This window comes from Scyliorhinus canicula, chromosome 14, assembly GCF_902713615.1.
Source record: "Scyliorhinus canicula chromosome 14, sScyCan1.1, whole genome shotgun sequence".
Classification (NCBI taxonomy): Eukaryota; Metazoa; Chordata; class Chondrichthyes; order Carcharhiniformes; family Scyliorhinidae; genus Scyliorhinus; species Scyliorhinus canicula.
The window spans coordinates 3,627,530-3,650,894 of record NC_052159.1 but is presented as its reverse complement, the minus strand read 5'-3'; the positions used below and the strand labels follow the sequence as shown (position 1 = coordinate 3,650,894).

Sequence of the window (23,365 nt, the reverse complement as noted above, 5' to 3'; positions counted from 1 at the left end):
GCCTGTCCTGGGAGTGTTTGATGGGGACAGTGTAGAGGGAGCTTTACTCTGTATCTAACCCCGTGCTGTACCTGTCCTGGGAGTGTTTGATGGGGACAGTGTAGAGGGAGCTTTACTCTGTATCTAACCCCGTGCTGTGCCTGTCCTGGGAGTGTTTGATGGGGACAGTGTAGAGGGAGCTTTACTCTGTATCTAACCCCATCTGTACCTGTCCTGGGAGTGTTTGATGGGGACAGTGTAGAGGGAGCTTTACTCTGTATCTAACCCCGTGCTGTACCTGTCCTGGGAGTGTTTGATGGGGACAGTGCAGAGGGAGCTTTACTCTGTATCTAACCCCGTGCTGTACCTGTCCTGGGAGTGTTTGATGGGGACAGTGTAGAGGGAGCTTTACTCGGTATCTAACCCCGTGCTGTACCTGTACTGGGAGTGTTTGATGGGGACAGTGTAGAGAGAGCTTTACTCTGTATCTAACCCCGTGCTGTACCTGTACTGGGAGTGTTTGATGGGGACAGTGTAGAGAGAGCTTTACTCTGTATCTAACCCCGTGCTGTACCTGTCCTGGGAGTGTTTGATGGGGACAGTGTAGAGAGAGCTTTACTCTGTATCTAACCCCGTGCTGTACCTGTCCTGGGAGTGTTTGATGGGGACAGTGTAGAGGGAGCTTTACTCGGTATCTAACCCCGTGCTGTACCTGTCCTGGGAGTGTTTGATGGGGACAGTGTAGAGGGAGCTTTACTCGGTATCTAACCCCGTGATGGTTTGCCCTCAGTGCTGAGCTGAGTGACTACTCCGATGATTTAATGTAACCGTTGAGCAGTAGCCTCACCAGAATCGGCGACGTCCTCCACTGGCACGCCCTTCTTCCAGGCCATGTGACCCAGGATTGAAAATATGGCGAATCCAGCGAAGAAGCTGGTAATACAATTGCCGGTCACAATGATCAGAGTGTCTCTAGGAGAGAAAATCTCAGTTACTGACGGGAATGCTGCAGGACTGACGGGAATGCTGCAGGACTGCGCAGGGAACATCTTCATCCCCAATTTATCACATGGGCGGATTTACAAACCATTGTCTGTCAGAGAACAGGAACTTCAGAAAGTCCCAAAGTGTTTCCAGCCAGTATAGTTACTGTTTGGAGCAATAAAGCAGCTGGCAATGTGTCCACAGCAAGATGCAGCAATCAGCAATATGTTAATGGCCGCACAATTGGTTTCCATAGTATTTGGAAATGCTACCACCAGGACACTCCCCTACTCTCCGAACAATGGTCATGGAACATTAAACATCCGGCAGACAGACCTGCAGGATTTCAGTGTAATGTATCATCTGAAAGTTTGCATATCCCAGCAGAGGGTCAGTACTGAGGGAGCTGCACTGTCAGAGGGTCAGTACTGAGGGAGCTGCACTGTCAGAGGGTCAGTACTGAGGGAGTGCCGCACTGTCAGAGGGTCAGTACTGAGGGAGTGCTGCACTGTCAGAGGGTCAGTACTGAGGGAGTGCTGCACTGTCAGAGGGTCAGTACTGTGGGAGTGCCGCACTGTCAGAGGGTCAGTACTGAGGGAGTGCCGCACTGTCAGAGGGTCAGTACTGAGGGAGCTGCACTGTCAGAGGGTCAGTACTGAGGGAGTGCTGCACTGTCAGAGGGTCAGTACTGAGGGAGTGCTGCACTGTCAGAGGGTCAGTACTGAGGGAGTGCCGCACTGTCAGAGGGGCAGTACTGAGGGAGTGCCGCACTGTCAGAGGGTCAGTACTGAGGGAGTGCCGTACTGTCAGAGGGTCAGTACTGAGGGAGTGCCGCACTGTCAGAGGGTCAGTACTGAGGGAGTGCTGCACTGTCAGAGGGTCAGTACTGAGGGAGTGCTGCACTGTCAGAGGGTCAGTACTGAGGGAGTGCTGCACTGTCAGAGGGTCAGTACTGAGGGAGTGCTGCACTGTCAGAGGGTCAGTACTGAGGGAGTGCCACACTGTCAGAGGGTCAGTACTGAGGGAGTGCCACACTGTCAGAGGGTCAGTACTGAGGGAGTGCCGCACTGTCAGAGGGTCAGTACTGAGGGAGCTGCACTGTCAGTGGGTCAGTACTGAGGGAGCTGCACTGTCAGAGGGTCAGTACTGAGGGAGTGCTGCACTGTCAGAGGGTCAGTACTGAGGGAGTGCTGCACTGTCAGAGGGTCAGTACTGAGGGAGAGCCGCACTGTCAGAGGGTCAGTACTGAGGGAGTGCTGCACTGTCAGAGGGTCAGTACTGAGGGAGTGCTGCACTGTCAGCGGGTCAGTACTGAGGGAGTGCTGCACTGTCAGAGGGTCAGTACTGTGGGAGTGCCGCACTGTCAGAGGGTCAGTACTGAGGGAGTGCCGCACTGTCAGAGGGTCAGTACTGAGGGAGTGCCGCACTGTCAGAGGGTCAGTACTGAGGGAGTGCTGCACTGTCAGAGGGTCAGTACTGAGGGAGTGCTGCACTGTCAGAGGGTCAGTACTGAGGGAGTGCTGCACTGTCAGAGGGTCAGTACTGAGGGAGTGCTGCACTGTCAGAGGGTCAGTACTGAGGGAGTGCCACACTGTCAGAGGGTCAGTACTGAGGGAGTGCCGCACTGTCAGAGGGTCAGTACTGAGGGAGTGCCGCACTGTCAGAGGGTCAGTACTGAGGGAGTGCCGTACTGTCAGAGGGTCAGTACTGAGGGAGTGACGCACTGTCAGAGGGTCAGTACTGAGGGAGTGCTGCACTGTCAGAGGGTCAGTACTAAGGGAGTGCTGCACTGTCAGAGGGTCAGTACTGAGGGAGTGCCGCACTGTCAGAGGGTCAGTACTGAGGGAGTGCCGCACTGTCAGAGGATCAGTACTGAGGGAGTGCTGCACTGTCAGAGGGTCAGTACTGAGAGAGTGCCGCACTGTCAGAGGGTCAGTACTGAGGGAGTGCTGCACTGTCAGAGGGTCAGTACTGAGGGAGTGCCGCACTGTCAGAGGGTCAGTACTGAGGGAGTGCTGTACTGTCAGAGGGTCAGTACTGAGGGAGTGCCGCACTGTCAGAGAGTCAGTACTGAGGGAGTGCTGCCCTGTCAGAGGGTCAGTACTGAGGGAGTGCCGCACTGTCAGAGGGTCAGTACTGAGGGAGTGCCGCACTGTCAGAGGGTCAGTGCTGAGGGAGTGCTGCACAGTCAGAGGGTCAGTACTGAGGGAGTGCCGCACTGTCAGAGGGTCAGTACTGAGAGAGTGCCGCACTGTCAGAGGGTCAGTACTGAGGGAGTGCTGCCCTGTCAGAGGGTCAGTACTGAGGGAGTGCCGCACTGTCAGAGGGTCAGTACTGAGGGAGTGCCGCACTGTCAGAGGGTCAGTGCTGAGGGAGTGCTGCACAGTCAGAGGGTCAGTACTGAGGGAGTGCCGCACTGTCAGAGGGTCAGTACTGAGGGAGTGCCGCACTGTCAGAGGGTCAGTACTAAGGGAGTGCTGCACTGTCAGAGGGTCAGTACTGAGGGAGTGCTGCACTGTCAGAGGGTCAGTACTGAGGGAGTGCTGCACTGTCAGAGGGTCAGTACTGAGGGAGTGCCGCACTGTCAGAGGGTCAGTACTGAGGGAGTGCCGCACTGTCAGAGGGTCAGTGCTGAGGGAGTGCTGCACAGTCAGAGGGTCAGTACTGAGGGAGTGCCGCACTGTCAGAGGGTCAGTACTGAGGGAGTGCCGCACTGTCAGAGGGTCAGTACTGAGGGAGTGCCGCACTGTCAGAGGGTCAGTACTAAGGGAGTGCTGCACTGTCAGAGGGTCAGTACTGAGGGAGTGCTGCACTGTCAGAGGGTCAGTACTGAGGGAGTGCTGCACTGTCAGAGGGTCAGTACTGAGGGAGTGCTGCACTGTCAGAGGGTCAGTACTGAGGGAGTGCCGCACTGTCAGAGGGTCAGTACTGAGGGAGTGCCGCACTGTCAGAGGGTCAGTACTGAGGGAGTGCCGCACTGTCAGAGGGTCAGTACTGAGGGAGTGCCGCACTGTCAGAGGGTCAGTACTGAGGGAGTCTATAGGGAGCTTTACTCTGCCGTATCTTTCAGTAACTATGTTGTACGAGGCTGTGTCTTCCTCAGTCTGTATCTCTATTACCTGACAACGTTGTTGTCGAATTTGTTGTAAGATGCCATTGAAAGCAAACCTCCAAACCCAATCCCGAGGGAGTAGAATATCTGGGAGGCAGCATCGTTCCACACCTAGGGTAAATTGAGAAAATTAGGATAGATTGAGTAGTCGGATTGAACATCAGGGGCAGGGCCCCAGCAGCAGGTTAGCAGCATTGGCATCAGGGGCAGGGCCCCAGCAGCAGGTTAGCAGCGTTGGCATCAGGGGCAGGGCCCCAGCAGCAGGTTAGCAGCATTGGCATCAGGGGCAGGGCCCCAGCAGCAGGTTAGCAGTGTTGGCATCAGGGGCAGGGCCCCAGCAGCAGCTTAGCAGCATTGGCAATATCCAGGTCCCATGCTCCCACCTCGAGACTCTCTGCTGAGTCCATGTCAGAGAATCGGGGCCACGGTGTATCAACGTTCATCCTGACCTCTGCCCTCTACCTTTCACCCAGCCACCCCATTGCAAAGTAAAAATATATCAAATTAAAACAGCAATTATGAAGGTAAAACTAGAGGGAAGACAGACAGACAGATAAAGAATGAAGCAAAACAGATAGTATGCAGAAGGAATGAAGGGAGTGAAGGGGAAACATCAAAGTGATAACTAGGACATGGGGAGAGAGCAAGGTAAAGGAATGATGAATAAGCCCAGACAGGACAACAAACAAAGCAACAAGAGCGGAGTTAAATCTGACCCAAGGAAAGTTTGATCGAGTGTTGTTACACTTGTTTTACAGAAAGGCCCAATTGGTTCTGATAATGATGATTCTAGAACAAGGGGAGGCTGGAGCAAGATTAAATGTAAAAACTATTGTACACAGAGCAGGAGGGCTCTCTTTATAGAGGCCTTCCATCTCGTTCATCCTCGAAGCAGAGACTGTGTCAATTCTAGGATGGTTACAGCACAGGAGGAGTCCATTCTGCCCATCATTTCCATTCTGGCTCTCTGCAAGAGCATCTCAACATGCCCATGTACATTCAGATAGAAGCTTGAAGGAATGATGAATAAAGGAGATACGGGGACATGGATTGAGTTGCTGCTTATGTGGGGGAGAACAGGGTTCTCTGGAAGGCCTGTTTTGATGTTGGAATATCTCTGTCTTTCTGTGCAGTTAAAAGTGTAATAATAATCTTTATTATTGTCACAAGTAGGCTTACATTAACACTGCAATGAAGTTACTGCGAAAATCTCCTCGTCGCCACATTCCGGCGCCTGTTCGGGTACACAGAGGGAGAATTCAGAATGTCCAATTCACCTAACAGCACGTCTTTCAGGATGTGTGAGAGGAAACCGGAGCACCCGGAGGAAACCCACGTAGACACGGGGAGAACGTGCAGACTCCGCACAGACAGTGACCCAAGCCGGGAATCGAACCCTGGGACCCTGGAGCTGTGAAGCAGCAGTGCTAACCATTGTGATACTGTGTCGCTGTAGAGCTGGCTCCAGCACACACTCTAATCGGACCATTACCTGTATTGAGACATTGGGAGTGCATTTTATGATCTGGTCATCGGAATTCTGTGTGACAGTCGGCCTTTGTGAATCCACATTCCCAGCAGGGACGGCGAACCAGCCAATCTGCGGCTAACAGAATGTTGGCTTTCATCGCAGAGCGATTGGAGCACAATAAGGTTCACGAGGTTGGACCCTGGGGTGAGGGGGGGGGGGTGCCCTATGATGAGGGGCTGAGTAAATGGGGTTTAGATTCTCTGGAGTTTAGAAGAATGATGATGATCTGAATGGAACATTCCGGATTCTGAGGGGGTTTGACAGGGGGGGAGGGGGGGGGGGGGGGGGGGGGGAGAGTGTCCCCGCTGGTCGGGGAATCTAAAACACGGGGACACAGTCTCGGGATTGGAGATCGTTTAGGACCGAGACGGGGAGACATTTCCTCACTCCGAGGGTTGTGAATCTTTGGAACTCTCTACCCCGGAGCGTTGTGGGTCCATCGTTGAATATATTTCAGGCTGGGGCAGGATTCAGACATTCGCAGTCTCTCCAAGGAGCATCACTGCCCTTTCCTCACGGCCAGTCGCCACCACCCTCCTGTACTGAATGGGCAGCGAGCATCTGAGGACTCCCCATCACCAGCTCCCCGAGGTGTTAGCCCTCGCAACCCCCCCCCCCCCCCCCCCCCCCCGGCGCATAGGAGGGGCCAGATCCAGAAGGGTCAGCCTAGTGTCCTCCCTGATCCTGGACCTTCCGAAACCCCTTGTTTCCGAAGCCCTTGGTCTGCCAACCCTCTCACCAAATACTGTGAGGAGCTGGTGATGCAAAGGGTTAACTGCTGAGGGCCGATCAGTGTCACAAACAGAAACCTCAGTTTACCAACTGGACATGGTTGGTCTCTCACTCGGTGCCAGGTTGTGCCAATAGGCACCCTGGTAACTCAAGCAGCCGCCATCAGCGAGCTCATTGCTGTCAACGCCCCATAATAAACATCACTGGATAGTAAATCCTCATCTTCAACCGGCTATCCCCCCCCTCCCCCCGCTCCATGACAGGGGTTTTGAACAAGCATCGTCATGTACGCCGCTGAGTGGAAGACACAATGAGGGTAGGCAACGAGTCGTGATGCCCGTTAATGAGATGGTAACACATGCAAATCAGGCGTGAACCTGATCACGTCATTGGAGGAAACTGGGAGGATTGCAAACTGAAAACTCACCGTCGAGAATCGCGATTCGGAATCACACGAGATTTTATAGCCATCACGGGCATTCACCCAGGGTTCAATTACAGCAGGAGGTTCCAGGGCAGGGGGAGGATTGCAGTAGGTTCCAGTAGGAAGAGCGGGCAGGGGGGGGGATTCCGGTAGGAAGAGCGGGCAGGGGGGGGGGTTTCCAGTAGGAAGAGCGGGCAAGGTGGGGGGGGGGGGGGGGGGGGGGGATTCCAGTAGGAAGAGCGGGCAGGGGGGGATTCCAGTAGGTTTCCAGTAGGAAGAGCGGGCGGGGGGGGTGGGGTCCAGTAGGAAGAGCGGGCAGGGGGGGAGGTTTCCAGTAGGAAGAGCGGGCAGGGGGGGGATTCCAGTAGGTTTCCAGTAGGAAGAGCGGGCGGGGGGAGGTTTCCAGTAGGAAGAGCGGGCGGGGGGAGGGTTCCAGTAGGTAGAGAGTGGGCAGGGGGAGGATTCCTGGTTCTTCAAGGTTTGGTGAAGAAAGAGTCTGAATAAAAGACCGGGTGATGCTGTTGGGGAGGAGGAAGTGTGTAAAGTTGTGTAAAGTTGTGTAAAGTTGTGTAAAGTTGTGTAAAGTTGTGCAAAGTTGTGCAAAGTTGTGTAAGTTGTGATCTGCTTTGTACCTGAGCACTACCCAGGCGCTTCCAGTTGGTGCTGAGATAGAACTGTACTCCCTGTAAGGAGCCTTTGAGAGTGGCTCCCCGGATAATCAGCACGATCAGAACCAGGTAGGGGAATGTCGCCGTCACATAAACTATCTGGAAAGCACAGAGAGATTGGAACATGTCAGGAGAAACCAACATCAGAAAGTCAAACACGTGTGGTCGTGGTGAGGGTGTCTGCCCAAACACGCGTGGTCATGGTGAGGGTGTCTGCCCAAACACGCGTGGTCATGGTGAGCGAGTCTGCCCAAACACGTGTGGTCAGGGTGAGTGAGTCTGCCCAAACACGCGTGGTCAGGGTGAGCGAGTCTGCCCAAACACGCGTGGTCATGTTGAGCGAGTCTGCCCAAACACTGGTGGTCAGGGTGAGTGAGTCTGCCCAAACATGCATGGTCATGGTGAGCGAGTCTGCCCAAACACGCGTGGTCATGGTGAGCGGGTTTGCCCAAACACGCGTAGACATGGTGAGCGGGTTTGCCCAAATACGCGTGGTCATGGTGAGCGAGTCTGCCCAAACACGCGTGGTCATGGTGAGCAAGTCTGCCCAAACACGCATGGTCATGGTGAGCGACTCTGCCCAAAGACGTGTGGTCAGGGTGAGCGACTCTGCCCAAACACGCGTGGTCAGGGTGAGCGAGTCTGCCCAAACACGCATGGTCATGGTGAGCGAGTCTGCCCAAACACGCGTGGTCATGGTGAGCGAGTCTGCCCAAACACGCGTGGTCATGGTGAGCGAGTCTGCCCAAACACGCGTGGTCATGGTGAGCGAGTCTGCCCAAACACGCGTAGACATGGTGAGCGGGTTTGCCCAAACACGCGTGGTCATGGTGAGCGAGTCTGCCCAAACACGCGTGGTCATGGTGAGCAAGTCTGCCCAAACACGCATGGTCATGGTGAGCAAGTCTGCCCAAACACGCGTGGTCATGGTGAGCGACTCTGCCCAAAGACGTGTGGTCAGGGTGAGCGACTCTGCCCAAACACGCGTGGTCATGGTGAGCGAGTCTGCCCAAACACGCGTGGTCAGGGTGAGCGAGTCTGCCCAAACACGCATGGTCATGGTGAGCGAGTCTGCCCAAACACGTGTGGTCACGGTGAGCGAGTCTGCCCAAACACGCGTGGTCATGGTGAGCGAGTCTGCCCAAACACGCGTGGTCATGGTGAGCGAGTCTGCCCAAACACGCGTGGTCATGGTGAGGGTGTCTGCCCAAACACGCGTGGTCATGGTGAGGGTGTCTGCCCAAACACGCATGGTCATGGTGAGCAAGTCTGCCCAAACACGCATGGTCATGGTGAGCAAGTCTGCCCAAACACGCGTGGTCATGGTGAGCGACTCTGCCCAAACACGCGTGGTCATGGTGAGGGTGTCTGCCCAAACACGCGTGGTCATGGTGAGCAAGTCTGCCCAAACACGCATGGTCATGGTGAGCAAGTCTGCCCAAACACGCGTGGTCATGGTGAGCGACTCTGCCCAAACACGCGTGGTCATGGTGAGCGACTCTGCCCAACACGCGTGGTCATGGTGAGCGAGTCTGCCCAAACACACGTGGTCAGGGTGAGCGAGTCTGCCCAAACACACGTGGTCATGGTGAGCGAGTCTGCCCAAACACGCGTGGTCATGGTGAGCGAGTCTGCCCAAACATGCATGGTCATGGTGAGCGAGTCTGCCCAAACACGCGTGGTCATGGTGAGGGTGTCTGCCCAAACACGCGTGGTCATGGTGAGCGAGTCTGCCCAAACACGCGTGGTCATGGTGAGGGTGTCTGCCCAAACACGCGTGGTCATGGTGAGCGAGTCTGCCCAAACACGCGTGGTCATGGTGAGCATGTCTCCCACGTTTTACTGTGTCCGCAGAAACTGGAGCCCAGAGTGAGCCTTTCACATCTGGGAGCAGTGTTCAAATCAGCTCAGGCTGACTAAATGAATGTTTGGTCATTTTGCAACATGTGAGAAGTCAGTATGGAATCTCTTTACGACAACCACAAACCAATTCTTATTGCATTCGATCCCACAGCACAATCTAACTCCAATTGGCACTGAATTGGCAATCTCACTGATATTGTAGGGGATGTCGCATTGTGAGGTCAGAATGAGGGTCCCAGGTTCGATCCCGGCTCTGGGTCACTGTCCGTGTGGAGTTTGCACATTCTCCCCGTATCTGCGTGGGTTTCACCCCCACAACCCAAAGCTGTGCAGGGTAGGTGGATTGGCCACGCTAAATTGCCCCTTAATTGGGAAAAATTAATTGCATACTCTAAATTTATATTTAAAAAAAAAGAATGGAGGTAGATTACCCTAAAACAGCAGCTGACCGCTTTGAAAGGTCGGGAGTTTGTCATTTGAGGAACGGTTGGGGACTCTGGGTCTGTACTCGGAGTTGAGAAGGATGAGAGGGGGATCTTATTGAAAATTACAGGATACTGCGAAGGCCTGGATAGAGTGGATGTGGAGAGGATGTTTCCACTTGTAGGAGAAACTAGAAGCCAGAGGACACCCATCTCAGACTAAAGGGACGATCCTTTAAAACAGAGATGAGGAGGAATTTATTCAGCCAGAGGGTGGTGAATCTGTGGAACTCTTTGCCGCAGAAGCTGTGGAGGCCAAATCACTGAGTGTCTTTAAGACAGAGATAGATAGGGTCTTGATTAATAAGGGGATCAGGGGTTATGGGGAGAAGGCAGGAGAATGGGGATGGGAAAAATATCAGCCATGATTGAATGGCGGAGCAGACTCGATGGGCCGAGTGGCCTAATTCTGCTCCTTTGTCTTATGGGAGTTGGGGGTTGGGTGGGGGCGGGGGGGGGGGGGGGGGGGGGGGGGGGGGCAGGGTTAATGTGGGATTGGGAGGCCATGGAAGGGTTCATAGTTGATGATTCAAATGGCCTTTTCTCATCCGATGTTTATGTTTTGTTCTGTGATTGGAATGAATTGCAGGAAATAGATATTCTCTGTGATCGGCTTACCTTGCCTGAACTGCGGATTCCTTTCAGACAGCATAAGAAGATAATGACCCAGGCAGCCAGAAGGCAAATGGCCAGCTCCCAACGGACAGGGCCTGGGTCATGTAGGCCTGAGCTCCTCGACAGCCCCAGAGCACGCTCACTGCAGAACAAGGAACCCACTGCATTAGACGCTTGTGCCATGACCCCCCCCCCACCCCCCCAAGCAGGGAATGGCACCAAGAGACGGGCAAAGAATCACAACGTTTACAGAGAATCACTAAACCTAGATCATGCACAACCATTACTGTTCCAACATCCTGTCACATGCTAATTTATCCTCTTGTGGGGCCAAATGCTGGTATAAACCTGTTGGGCTGAATGCCCTGTGTTGCTGCTTCGAGCAGAACGGTAGCACAGTGGGTAGCACTGTGGCTTCACAGCGCCAGGGTCCCAGGTTCAATTCCCCGCTGGGTCACTGTGCAGAGTCTGCACGTTCTCCCCGTGTGTGCGTGGTTTCCTCCGGGTGCTCCAGTTTCCTCTCACAGTCCAAAGATGTGCAGGTTAGGTGGATTGGCCATGCTAAATTGCCCCTTAGTGTCCAAAAAAGGTTAGGAGGGGTTATTGGGTTACGGGGATAGGGTGGAAGTGAGGGCTTAAGTGGGTCGGTGTAGACTTGATGGGCCGAATGGCCTCCTTCTGCACTGTATGTTCTATGTTTTATGATTCAATGCGATTCTTATGGATCCCAGATGTTTCTGAGATGTTAGAAGGTCCTGATTTATGCCAGGCTTGCTATCTATCTGTCTAAAAATCGTGATGTGGAGATGCCGGCGTTGGACTGGGGTGAGCACAGTAAGAAGTCTCACACCAGGTTAAAGTCCAACAGGTTTGTTGGATTCACTAATCTAAAAATCAGGCAACAACAGCATCAGGAATAAAACTGGAGCAAAAAAGAGAAGGAAAGAGACAACTTACTTCCAGAAAACTTCACTGGCACTCTGCTGAGTGCGGTTAGCGGTTCGATTCTGCAGGGAGTGAGAGACAGCAGTTAATTCAGCAGTGTGTGTGTATGGTGTGTGTATGTGTGTGTGTGTGTGTGTGTGAGTGTGTATGTGTGTGTGTGTGTGTGTGAGTGTGTATGTGTGTGTGTGTGTGAAGATGTTCCCACAGTGCTGGTAGGTCGACTGTTCAAATATCTTGGCCCAATGGCGATGGAGGAATAGCTTTGTTTTACATTCCAAGCTTATTGCCATTGATCCGGCTCATCCCAACACTTTAACTCTTCCCAGTTGTAAGAATCTTGGTGAATCACTCCAAGTTTTTTTTGCTAATTATTAAAAATTAACTTACACACCATGATTGACTAAACGCTTCTTCAATCCTATTGCGGTGGTGAATCTTACACTGCACCATTTCTTTAATCCTGTTTGGGATAGGCCCTGGGTAAGTGCAGCTGAGAGGTGGTTTGATGGGGGATGTGATTTGGGCAGCACGGTAGCACAGTGGTTAGCACTGTTGCTTCACAGCTCCAGGGTCCCAGGTCCGATTCCCAGCTTGGGTCACAGTCTGTGCGGAGTCTGCACGTTCTCCCCGTGTCTGCATGGGTTTCCTCCGGGTGCTCCGGTTTCCTCCCACAAGTCCTGAAAGATGTGCTGTTAGGTGAATTGGACATTCTGAATTCTCCCTCTGTGTACCTGAACAGGCGCCGAATGTGGCGTCTAGGGGCTTTTCACAGTAACTTCATTGCAGGGTTAATGTAAGCCTTATTTGTGACAATAAAGATTATTTTTATTTTTGCTTTAGTCAGACTTGGCATTGGAATGTTTATATTTGGTGTGGGTCCAATCGTGGGGACGCTGGGCAGGCAGATGGGTAAATCAGGGCCAGAATTCTCAGTTTGGGAGTTTAATTGCTCCGGCCAGAGAATCGGGACTGGTTCCCCTTTGGCGCGATGAGCGACCTCAACGTGCTATTCCACGGCGCTTAGAAAAACATCTGTTGTAAATCGGGTTTTCCATAGCATTCCGGGATCTGCGTTGCCACTCAAAGGGGTGAGACAGTCTCTCGGACAGGTCCCATATCTGAGATTGGAGCGACGTTTTTATTGGGCGTTCCAATCTTCATCAGTTGATGCAGCCCCCCCCCCCCTCCCCCCCAACTCCCACCCCCTCCCTGGATTGCAGGCAGGGCACCACTCTCACCACCGGCAAGGCCTCTCCACTCCCCCCCTCTCCACCCCCTCTCCACCCGTCAGCTTCCCCATTCAGCCGCCTCCTCACCCCCCCCCCCCCCTCGTGTCCCCCTACCATCATTCCCTCCACCCCCCCCCCCCCCCCCCCCAGGGCTCCCCTACCTTCATTCCCTCCACCCCCCCCCCCCCCCAGGGCCCCCCTACCTTCATTCCCTCCACCCCCCCCCCCCCCCCCCCCCCCCCCCCAGGGCTCCCCTACCTTCAATCCCTACACCCCCCCCCCAGGGCTCCCCTACCTTCATTCCCTCCACCCCCCCCCCCCCAGGGCTCCCCTACCTTCATTCCCTCCACCCCCCCCCCCCAGGGCCCCCCTACCTTCATTCCCTCCCCCCCCCCCCCCCGCCCCCCCAGGGCCCCCTACCTTCATTCCCTACGCCCCCTCCCCCCCAGGGCCCCCCTACCATCATTCCCTCCACCCCCCCCCCCCCCAGGGCCCCCCTACCTTCATTCCCTGCACACCCCCTCCCCCCCCCAGGGCCCCCCTACCTTCATTCCCTCCACCCCCCTCCCCTCCAGGGCCCCCCTACCTTCATTCCCTCCACCCCCCCCCCCCCCCAGGGCCCCCCTACCTTCATTCCCTCCACCCCTCCTCCCCCCCAGGGCCCCCCCTACCTTCATTCCCTCCACCCCCCCTCCCCCCCAGGGCCCCCCTACCTTCATTCCCTCCACCCCCCCTCACCCCCAGGGCCCCCCTACCTTCATTCCCTCCACCCTCCCTCCCCCCCAGGGCCCCCCTACCTTCATTCCCTCCACTCCCCCGCCCCCCCCCCAGGCCCCCCTACCTTCATTCCCTACACCCCCCCCCTGCCCCCCAGGCCCCCCTACCTTCATTCCCTGCACCCCCCCACCCCCCCCCCCCCCCAGGGCCCCCTACCTTCATTCCCTCCACCCCCCCTCCCCCCCAGGGCCCCCCTACCTTCATTCCCTCCACCCCCCCCCCCCCCCAGGGCCCCCCTACCTTCATTCCCCCCCCCCCCCCCCCCCCAGGGCCCCCCTACCTTCACCCCCCCCCCACCCCTTTCAGACCCCTCAGCTGTAATGAGCTCTCTGCATGAACCTGCCAGGTTGGGGTAGTAAGTCTGTCTGGGATGTTGGGGGACCCGCTCTCTCCAGTGGGGTGGGCACAGGGTCCCACGTCTGGTTTGCCTTCCGGTGTGAATCCCGATTTTAGCGGCAGGGAATGGCGAATTCTGGCCACGGTCTTTTCTAATTGGGAAGTTCCAATGGTAGCAAGGTAATGATTGGGTTCAATCCATCTCCACTGGGCAGCCATCCCATTCAATCTCAGATATGGGACCTGTCCGAGAGATTGTCTCATCCCTTTGAGTTGCAACGCAGATCCCGGAATGCCACAGGATAGCACCATGGGCAGCAGGGTAGCATTGTGGCTAGCACTGTGGCTTCACAGCTCCAGGGTCCCAGGTTCGATTACCCACTGCGTCACGGTCTGTGTGGAGTCTGCACATCCTCCCCGTGTCTGCGTGGGTTTCCTCCGGGTGCTCCGGTTTCCTCCCACAGTCCAAAGATGTGCAGGTTAGGTGGATTGGTCAGGCTAAATTGACCTGAGTGGCTAAAAAGGTTAGGAAGGGTTATTGGGTTACGGGGATAGGGCTTAAGTGGGTCGGTGCAGACTCGATGGGCCAAATGGCCTCCTTCTGCACTGTATGTTCTATGTTCACTGTGTGAAGGATGGAAGGGAAGGTCGCACGAGGACAGAAATGGTTGAGATTTTGCGTATCACAGTGACTAACTAGGTGAGGCATAGCCAGGCATCATGCACCTACCCAGGACGCCGATTGCCACAGCGATACCTCTGACTCGCATATCAGTATGGTTCAGAGCAGCTTCCGCTGAATAAATCACTGTCACCAATAAAGGTATCACTTCAAATCATTTCAGAACTTGAGGTTAGTATGTTAAAGGGTTAGTTTACCCTGAATTTCAGACCGGTCCTGCACTGTGACCCTTAGCCCTATCCTGCACTGTGACCCTTGGCCCTATCATGCACTGTGACCCTTGGCCCTATCCTGCACTGTGACCCTTGGCCCTATCCTGCACTGTGACCCGTGGCCCTATCCTGCACTGTGACCCTTGGCCCTATCCTGCACTGTGACCCTTGGCCCTATCCTGCACTGTGACCCTTGGCTCTATCTTGAACTGTGACCCTTGGCCCTATCCTGCACTGTGACCCTTGGCTCTATCTTGCACTGTGACCCTTGGCCCTATCATGCACTGTGACCCTTGGCCCTATCCTGCACTGTGACCCTTGGCCCTATCCTGCACTGTGACCCTTGGCCCTATCCTGCACTGTGACCCTTGGCTCTATCTTGAACTGTGACCCTTGGCCCTATCCTGCACTGTGACCCTTGGCTCTATCTTGCACTGTGACCCTTGGCCCTATCATGCACTGTGACCCTTGGCCCTATCCTGCACTGTGACCCTTGGCCCTATCCTGCACTGTGACCCTTGGCCCTATCCTGCATTGTGACCCTTGGCCCTATCCTGCGCTGTGACCTTTGGCCCTATCCTGCACTGTGACCCTTAGCTCTATCCTGCACTGTGACCCTTGGCCCTATCCTGCACTGTGACCCTTGGCCCTATCCTGCACTGTGACCCTTGGCCCTATCCTGCGTTGTGACCCTTGGCCCTATCCTGCATTGTGACCCTTGGCCCTATCCTGCACTGTGACCCTTGGCCCTATCCTGCACTGTGACCCTTGGCCCTATCCTGCACTGTGACCCTTGGCCCTATCCTGCACTGTGACCCTTGGCCCTATCCTGCACTGTGACCCTTGGCCCTATCCTGCACTGTGACCCTTGGCCCTATCCTGCACTGTGACCCTTGGCCCTATCCTGCACTGTGACCCTTGGCCCTATCCTGCACTGTGACCCTTGGCCCTATCCTGCATTGTGACCCTTGGCCCTATCCTGCACTGTGACCCTTGGCCCTATCCTGCACTGTGACCCTTGGCCCTATCCTGCACTGTGACCCTTGGCCCTATCCTGCACTGTGACCTTTGGCCCTATCATGCACTGTGACCCTTGGCCCTATCCTGCACTGTGACCCTTGGCCCTATCCTGCACTGTGACCCTTGGCCCTATCCTGCACTGTGACCCTTGGCCCTATCCTGCATTGTGACCCTTGGCCCTATCCTGCACTGTGACCCTTGGCCCTATCCTGCACTGTGACCCTTGGCCCTATCCTGCACTGTGACCCTTGGCCCTATCCTGCACTGTGACCTTTGGCCCTATCATGCACTGTGACCCTTGGCCCTATCCTACACTTTGACCCAGGTCTCTGTCCCGCACTGTTGGATGTGGCATTAATATGAAGTTAGACAGTAATCTCAGCGACACGACCTGGTGATTATTAACAATCCCAGAGCTGTGTTTTTCATAAACTGGGAGGTCTCTCAGTATCCTGGCTCACGTTTGTCCTTCAACAAACAGAAGCAAGTTGAACGGCCATTGCCGCCGTCGCTGTGCAGTGTGGTGATGCTGCCTCCCTGTTCCTCACTGCACCCCAACTATCCACAGATATTCCCAATCCCCTGGGATAAATTGTGAGGGAACGCTCCTTACCTGACAGAGGTGAAAGTTCGCTGGGGCCTCACAGGACCAAGGCAGAGGGCTCTGGAAGGAGTTTCCAAGGTAGAAGAACGCCCAGGCAATAATCACGTTGTAGTAAAGCGAAACCAAAGAGGCGACAACAAGCATTCCGATCCCAATCCCTGAGAACACAAAACTACCCTGGTTAACACTATCTTCCAAACTACCCTGGTTAACACTATCTTCCAAACTACCCTGGTTAACACTATCTTCCAAACTACCCTGGTTAACACTATCTTCCAAACTCCCCTGGTTAACACTATCTTCCAAACTCCCCTGGTTAACACTATCTTCCAAACTCCCCTGGTTAACACTATCTTCCAAACTACCCTGGTTAACACTATCTTCCAAACTCCCCTGGTTAACACTATCTTCCAAACTACCCTGGTTAACACTATCTTCCAAACTCCCCTGGTTAACACTATCTTCCAAACTACCCTGGATAACACCAATTGGTCATTATCAATCTTTTTTTTAAAATTCTAATTAAGGAGCAATTTATCGTGGCCAATTTACCTACTCTGCACATCTTTGGGTTGTGGGGTGGGGGGGGGTGAGACCAACGCAGACACGGGGAGAATGTGCAAACTCCACCCTCTGATATTGCAGCACTCCCTCAGTACTGACCCTCTGACAGTGCGGCACTCCCTCAGTACTGACCCTCTGACAGTGCAGCACTCCCTCAGTACTGACCCTCTGACAGTGCGGCACTCCCTCAGTACTGACACTCTGACAGTGCGGCACTCCCTCAGTACTGACCCTCTGACAGTGCGGCACTCCCTCAGTACTGACCCTCTGACATTGCGGCACTCCCTCAGTACTGACCCTCTGACAGTGCAGCACTCCCTCAGTACTGACCCTCTGACAGTGCGGCACTCCCTCAGTACTGACCCTCTGACATTGCGGCACTCCCTCAGTACTGACCCTCTGACAGTGCAGCACTCCCTCAGTACTGACCCTCTGACAGTGCAGCATTCCCTCAGTACTGACCTACTGACAGTGCGGCACTCCCTCAGTACTGACCCTCTGACAGTGCGGCACTCCCTCAGTACTGACCCTCTGACAGTGCAGCACTCCCTCAGTACTGACCCTCTGACAGTGCAGCACTCCCTCAGTACTGACCCTCTGACAGTGCAGCACTCCCTCAGTACTGACCCTCTGACAGTGCGGCGCTCCCTCAGTACTGACCCTCTGACAGTGCGGCACTCCCTCAGTACTGACCCTCTGACAGTGCGGCACTCCCTCAGTACTGACCCTCTGACAGTGCGGCACTCCCTCAGTACTGACCCTCTGACAGTGCGGCGCTCCCTCAGTACTGACCCTCTGACAGTGCGGCACTCCCTCAGTACTGACCCTCTGACAGTGCAGCACTCCCTCAGTACTGACCCTCTGACAGTGCGGCACTCCCTCAGTACTGACCCTCTGACAGTGCAGCATTCCCTCAGTACTGACCCTCTGACAGTGCAGCATTCCCTCAGTACTGACCCTCTGACAGTGCAGCGCTCCCTCAATACTGACCCTCTGACAGTGCAGCACTCCCTCAGTACTGACCCTCTGACAGTGCGGCACTCCCTCAGTACTGACCCTCTGACAGTGCGGCACTCCCTCAGTACTGACCCTCTGACAGTGCAGCACTCCCTCAGTACTGTCCCTCTGACAGTGCAGAACTCCCTCAGTACTGACCCTCTGACAGTGCAGCACTCCCTCAGTACTGACCCTCTGACAGTGCAGCACACCCTCAGTACTGACCCTCTGACAGTGAGGCACTCCCTCAGTACTGACCCTCTGACAGTGCGGCACTCCCTCAGTACTGACCCTCTGACAGTGCGGCACTCCCTCAGTACTGACCCTCTGACAGTGCGGCACTCCCTCAGTACAACAGGTGGAGTGTCAGTCCAGGTTAAGTACTGAAGTCTCTGGTGTGAACCTTGAGCTGATGACCTCCTGGCCCTGTCATTACTGGTGGGGTTCTGCCCGGCCCTGTGGAGTTCTTCCCAGTAGGAGGCAGCTCCTTCACAATTCGGGGTTTAAAAATCTTGAAGGCAACCAGGGATGAAGATTGATAGATTGTAATGTATAGAACCTTTCAGCAGAGGGCAGCATTTCCACACTTGTATGGGTCCAGCTCCTCCATACTGTCCCAGGCTCAGCTCCATCAGGAAGAGTGGAAGACCCGTGAACAGCATCATGATGCAGTATGGGATCAGGAACACACCTGGAATAGGGAGAGACAGACACAGGGATCAGGAACACACCTGGGATAGGGAGAGACAGACACAGGGATCAGGAACACACCTGGAATAGGGAGAGACAGACACAGGGATCAGGAACACACCTGGAACAGAGAGAGACAGACACAGGGATCAGGAACACACCTGGAATAGGGAGAGACAGACACAGGGATCAGGAACACACCTGGAACAGAGAGAGACAGACACAGGGATCAGGAACACACCTGGAACAGAGAGAGACAGACACAGGGATCAGGAACACACCTGGAACAGAGAGAGAAGGAACACAGGGATCAGGAACACCACTGGGAAAGAGAGAGACAGACACAGGGATCAGGAACACACCTGGGAAAGAGAGAGACAGACACAGGGATCAGGAACACACCTGGAACAGAGAGAGACAGACACAGGGATCAGGAACACACCTGGAATAGGGAGAGACAGACACAGGGATCAGGAACACACCTGGAACAGAGAGAGACAGACACAGGGATCAGGAACACACCTGGAACAGAGAGAGACAGACACAGGGATCAGGAACACACCTGGAATAGGGAGAGACAGACACAGGGATCAGGAACACACCTGGGAAAGAGAGAGACAGACACAGGGATCAGGAACACACCTGGGACAGAGAGAGACAGACACAGGGATCAGGAACACACCTGGAACAGAGAGAGACAGACACAGGGATCAGGAACACACCTGGAATAGGGAGAGACAGACACAGGGATCAGGAACACACCTGGAACAGAGAGAGACAGACACAGGGATCAGGAACACACCTGGAACAGAGAGAGACAGAACACAGGGATCAGGAACACACCTGGAACAGAGAGAGACAGACACAGGGATCAGGAACACACCTGGAATAGGGAGAGACAGACACAGGGATCAGGAACACACCTGGAACAGAGAGAGACAGACACAGGGATCAGGAACACACCTGGAACAGAGAGAGACAGACACAGGGATCAGGAACACACCTGGAATAGGGAGAGACAGACACAGGGATCAGGAACACACCTGGGAAAGAGAGAGACAGACACAGGGATCAGGAACACACCTGGGACAGAGAGAGACAGACACAGGGATCAGGAACACACCTGGAACAGAGAGAGACAGACACAGGGATCAGGAACACACCTGGAACAGAGAGAGACAGAACGCAGGGATCAGGAACACACCTGGAACAGAGAGAGACAGAACACAGGGATCAGGAACACTCCTGGAACAGAGAGAGACAGAACACAGGGATCAGGAACACACCTGGAACAGAGAGAGACAGAACACAGGGATCAGGAACACACCTGGGAAAGAGAGAGAAGGAACACAGGGATCAGGAACACATCTGGAATAGAGAGAGACAGAACACAGGGATCAGGAACACACCTGGAACAGAGAGAGACAGAACACAGGGATCAGGAACACACCTGGAACAGAGAGAGACAGAACACAGGGATCAGGAACACACCTGGAACAGAGAGAGACAGAACACAGGGATCAGGAACACACCTGGAACAGAGAGAGACAGAACACAGGGATCAGGAACACACCTGGAACAGAGAGAGACAGACACAGGGATCAGGAACACACCTGGGAAAGAGAGAGAAGGAACACAGGGATCAGGAACACATCTGGAACAGAGAGAGACAGACACAGGGATCAGGAACACACCTGGGAAAGAGAGAGAAGGAACACAGGGATCAGGAACACATCTGGAATAGAGAGAGACAGAGTACAGGATCAGGAACACACCTGGGACAGAGAGAGACAGACACAGGGATCAGGAACACACCTGGATTACAGAGAGACAGAGTACAGGATCAGGAACACATCTGGAATAGAGAGAGATAGAGTACAGGATCAGGAACACATCTGCAGTAGAGAGAGGAAGTGTCAAGGATCAGGAACATATCTGGATTACAGAGACAGAGTATAGGATCAGGAACATATCTGGAATCGAGAGAGGCAGAGTACAGGGTCAGGAACACCTGGAATAGAGAATACAGGGTCAGGAACACACCTGGAATAGAGAGAGACAGATTACAGGGTCAGGAACACACCTGGAATAGAGAGAGACAGAACACAGGGATCAGGAACACACCTGGAACAGAGAGAGACAGAACACAGGGATCAGGAACACACCTGGAACAGAGAGAGACAGAACACAGGGATCAGGAACACACCTGGAACAGAGAGAGACAGACACAGGGATCAGGAACACACCTGGGAAAGAGAGAGAAGGAACACAGGGATCAGGAACACACCTGGAACAGAGAGAGACAGACACAGGGATCAGGAACACACCTGGGAAAGAGAGAGAAGGAACACAGGGATCAGGAACACATCTGGAATAGAGAGAGACAGAGTACAGGATCAGGAACACACCTGGGACAGAGAGAGACAGACACAGGGATCAGGAACACACCTGGATTACAGAGAGACAGAGTACAGGATCAGGAACACATCTGGAATAGAGAGAGATAGAGTACAGGATCAGGAACACATCTGCAGTAGAGAGAGGAAGTGTCAAGGATCAGGAACATATCTGGATTACAGAGACAGAGTATAGGATCAGGAACATATCTGGAATCGAGAGAGGCAGAGTACAGGGTCAGGAACACCTGGAATAGAGAGTACAGGGTCAGGAACACACCTGGAATAGAGAGAGACAGATTACAGGGTCAGGAACACACCTGGAATAGAGAGAGACAGAGTACAGGATTGGGAACACATCTGGATTAGAGAGAGACAGATTACAGGGTCAGGAACACACCTGGAATAGAGAGACAGAGTACAGGATCGGGAACACATCTGGAATAGAGAGAGACAGAGTACAGGATCAGAAACACATCTGGTGTTATGGACGCCTGGTCAGCTCTCAGCAGTGGCTAAGTTTTAAGGCTGTTATTGAAAATATGGAAAGCTATGTCATTTGAAACATGGAAGTCTGGCAATATCTGGTCTGAGAGAAACATGAGAGGATACAGGGCAAGATCCCATAAAGGGTTAACAGCAGCTGCAAAGAGCAGGATTATAAAATGCCGATTCCTTCTCCCAAGCAAACAAACAGGATTCTTGTATGAAGCTAAAACAATGTTTCACACCTTCATTCAAATTAACTATCTTAGTAAGCAGCTGGAAAAGCATGGATGAGGGTTTCAGTTGAATTTGGTGACAATTCTAGGTGTGAAATTCTGTTAACACCAAGTAAATTAAAGACAACTGGAGACTATCAGTCTACGAGAAACATAATTTAAAGCCAAAATTAAAGTCAAAATTATGAGTTGGGGACACAATTGGAAAATAAAACTATAGAAATGACAGGAATTAAAAGTAACACCTCTTGAAACCAAAGCATTTTTGAATATCACAAAGGAACTTTGAACATCACAAAGGAAACAATGTAATCAGAGACCTGAGAGGTGAGGTCATGTCCAAATGAATACTTAGATGTATTAGAATGTTTAGATCAAAGATACTTTTTACAATCAAAGTGAAATAAAAGTTACTTTACAATAAAGTCATAAAAACTTAATAACTGTTAGAAAGAGAATATAAACCCAGAGCCCAGAGCAGGAACTACCAGAACTCAGAGAGAGGAGAGAAGGAGAGAAGGAACAAGAGCTTCACCAGTTGGCACCTCATTTTACGGTCTGCCTGATGTTGTTCCTGGCATGCTCTCCTGCTCTCTTCATTGAACCCGGGGTGATCCTCTGGCTTGGCAGTAAAATGATGCAGGATAGAACTGGGACCTCTGTCACAGACATGGTTACAGCTTGGGGCTCACGTGTTGTCATTACTGTTGTGTTAGGGTGGCACTGTGGCAGAGTGGTTAGCATTGCTGCCTCACAGCGCCAAGGACTGGGTTCGATCCCGGCCCTGGGTCACTGTCCGTGTGGAGTTTGCACATTCTCCCCGTGTCTGCGTGGGTCTCACCCCCACAACCCAAAGATGTGCAGGGTAGGTGAATTGGCCACGCTAAATTGCTCCTTAAGAGGAAAAAATTAATTGGGCACTTTAAATTTATTTTAAAAACTATTGTGTTGATTATTGCTATTAATGTTCCTGTATTATTTTTTCTTTTCTTTCCGTAAAGTTCTGTTTTTAAATGCAAAATGGCAATAAAAATATTTATTTTAAAAAGTAATGGTAGAGTGGGCTGGGTCATGAGGTTACAGACTGTGGTTGAATGACTGTGGCAGCACGGTAGCATTGTGGATAGCACAATCGCTTCACAGCTCCAGGGTCCCAGGTTCGATTCCCGGCTTGGGTCACTGTCTGTGCGGAGTCTGCACATTCTCCCCGTGTGTGCGTGGGTTTCCTCCGGGTGCTCCAGTTTCCTCCCACAGTCCAAAGATGTGCAGGTTAGGTGGATTGGCCATGATAAATTGCCCTCAGTGTCCAAAATTGCCCTTAGTGTTGGGTGGGGATACTGGGTTATGGGGATAGGGTGGAGGTGTTGACCTTGGGTAGGGTGCTCTTTCCAAGAGCTGGTGCAGACTCGATGGGCCGAATGGCCTCCTTCTGCACTGTAAAATTCTATGATAATTCTGCTGATGGCCCACAGCGCCTCCTGGAGGCCCAATCTGGAGTTGCGAAATCTATCCCGTTTAGCACGGTGATGGAACACGATGGAGGGTATCCTCAATGTGAAGGTGGATCTTTGTCTCCACAAGGACTGTGCGGTGGTCACTCCTACCGATACTGTCATGGACAGATACATCTGCAGCAGGCAGGTTGGTGAGGATGAGGTTTCCCTGTTCTTTGTTCTGTCACCTGCTGCAGTCCCAGCCTAGCAGCTATTGTCCTTTAGGACCCGGCCAGCTCGGTCTGTGGTGGTGTTACTGAGCCACCCTTGGTGATGGACATTGAAGCCCCCACCCAGAGTATATTCTGT

At 53.5% G+C, this 23,365-nt stretch overlaps 1 protein-coding gene across 1 annotated transcript in view; it reads right to left on the bottom strand.

The window, feature by feature from the left end:
* Positions 1 to 23,365, bottom strand: part of slc6a7 (solute carrier family 6 member 7) — an 89,415-nt gene that overhangs the window by 10,799 nt on the left and 55,251 nt on the right. The window contains exons 3-9 of the mRNA XM_038818987.1: positions 18,315 to 18,446; positions 16,205 to 16,353; positions 11,348 to 11,397; positions 10,394 to 10,532; positions 7,395 to 7,529; positions 4,083 to 4,186; positions 827 to 951 (exon numbers count right to left, since the gene is read on the bottom strand). Of these exons, the coding sequence (XP_038674915.1) occupies positions 827 to 951; positions 4,083 to 4,186; positions 7,395 to 7,529; positions 10,394 to 10,532; positions 11,348 to 11,397; positions 16,205 to 16,353; positions 18,315 to 18,446 (834 nt within the window). The remainder of the gene's footprint in view (positions 1 to 826; positions 952 to 4,082; positions 4,187 to 7,394; positions 7,530 to 10,393; positions 10,533 to 11,347; positions 11,398 to 16,204; positions 16,354 to 18,314; positions 18,447 to 23,365) is intronic.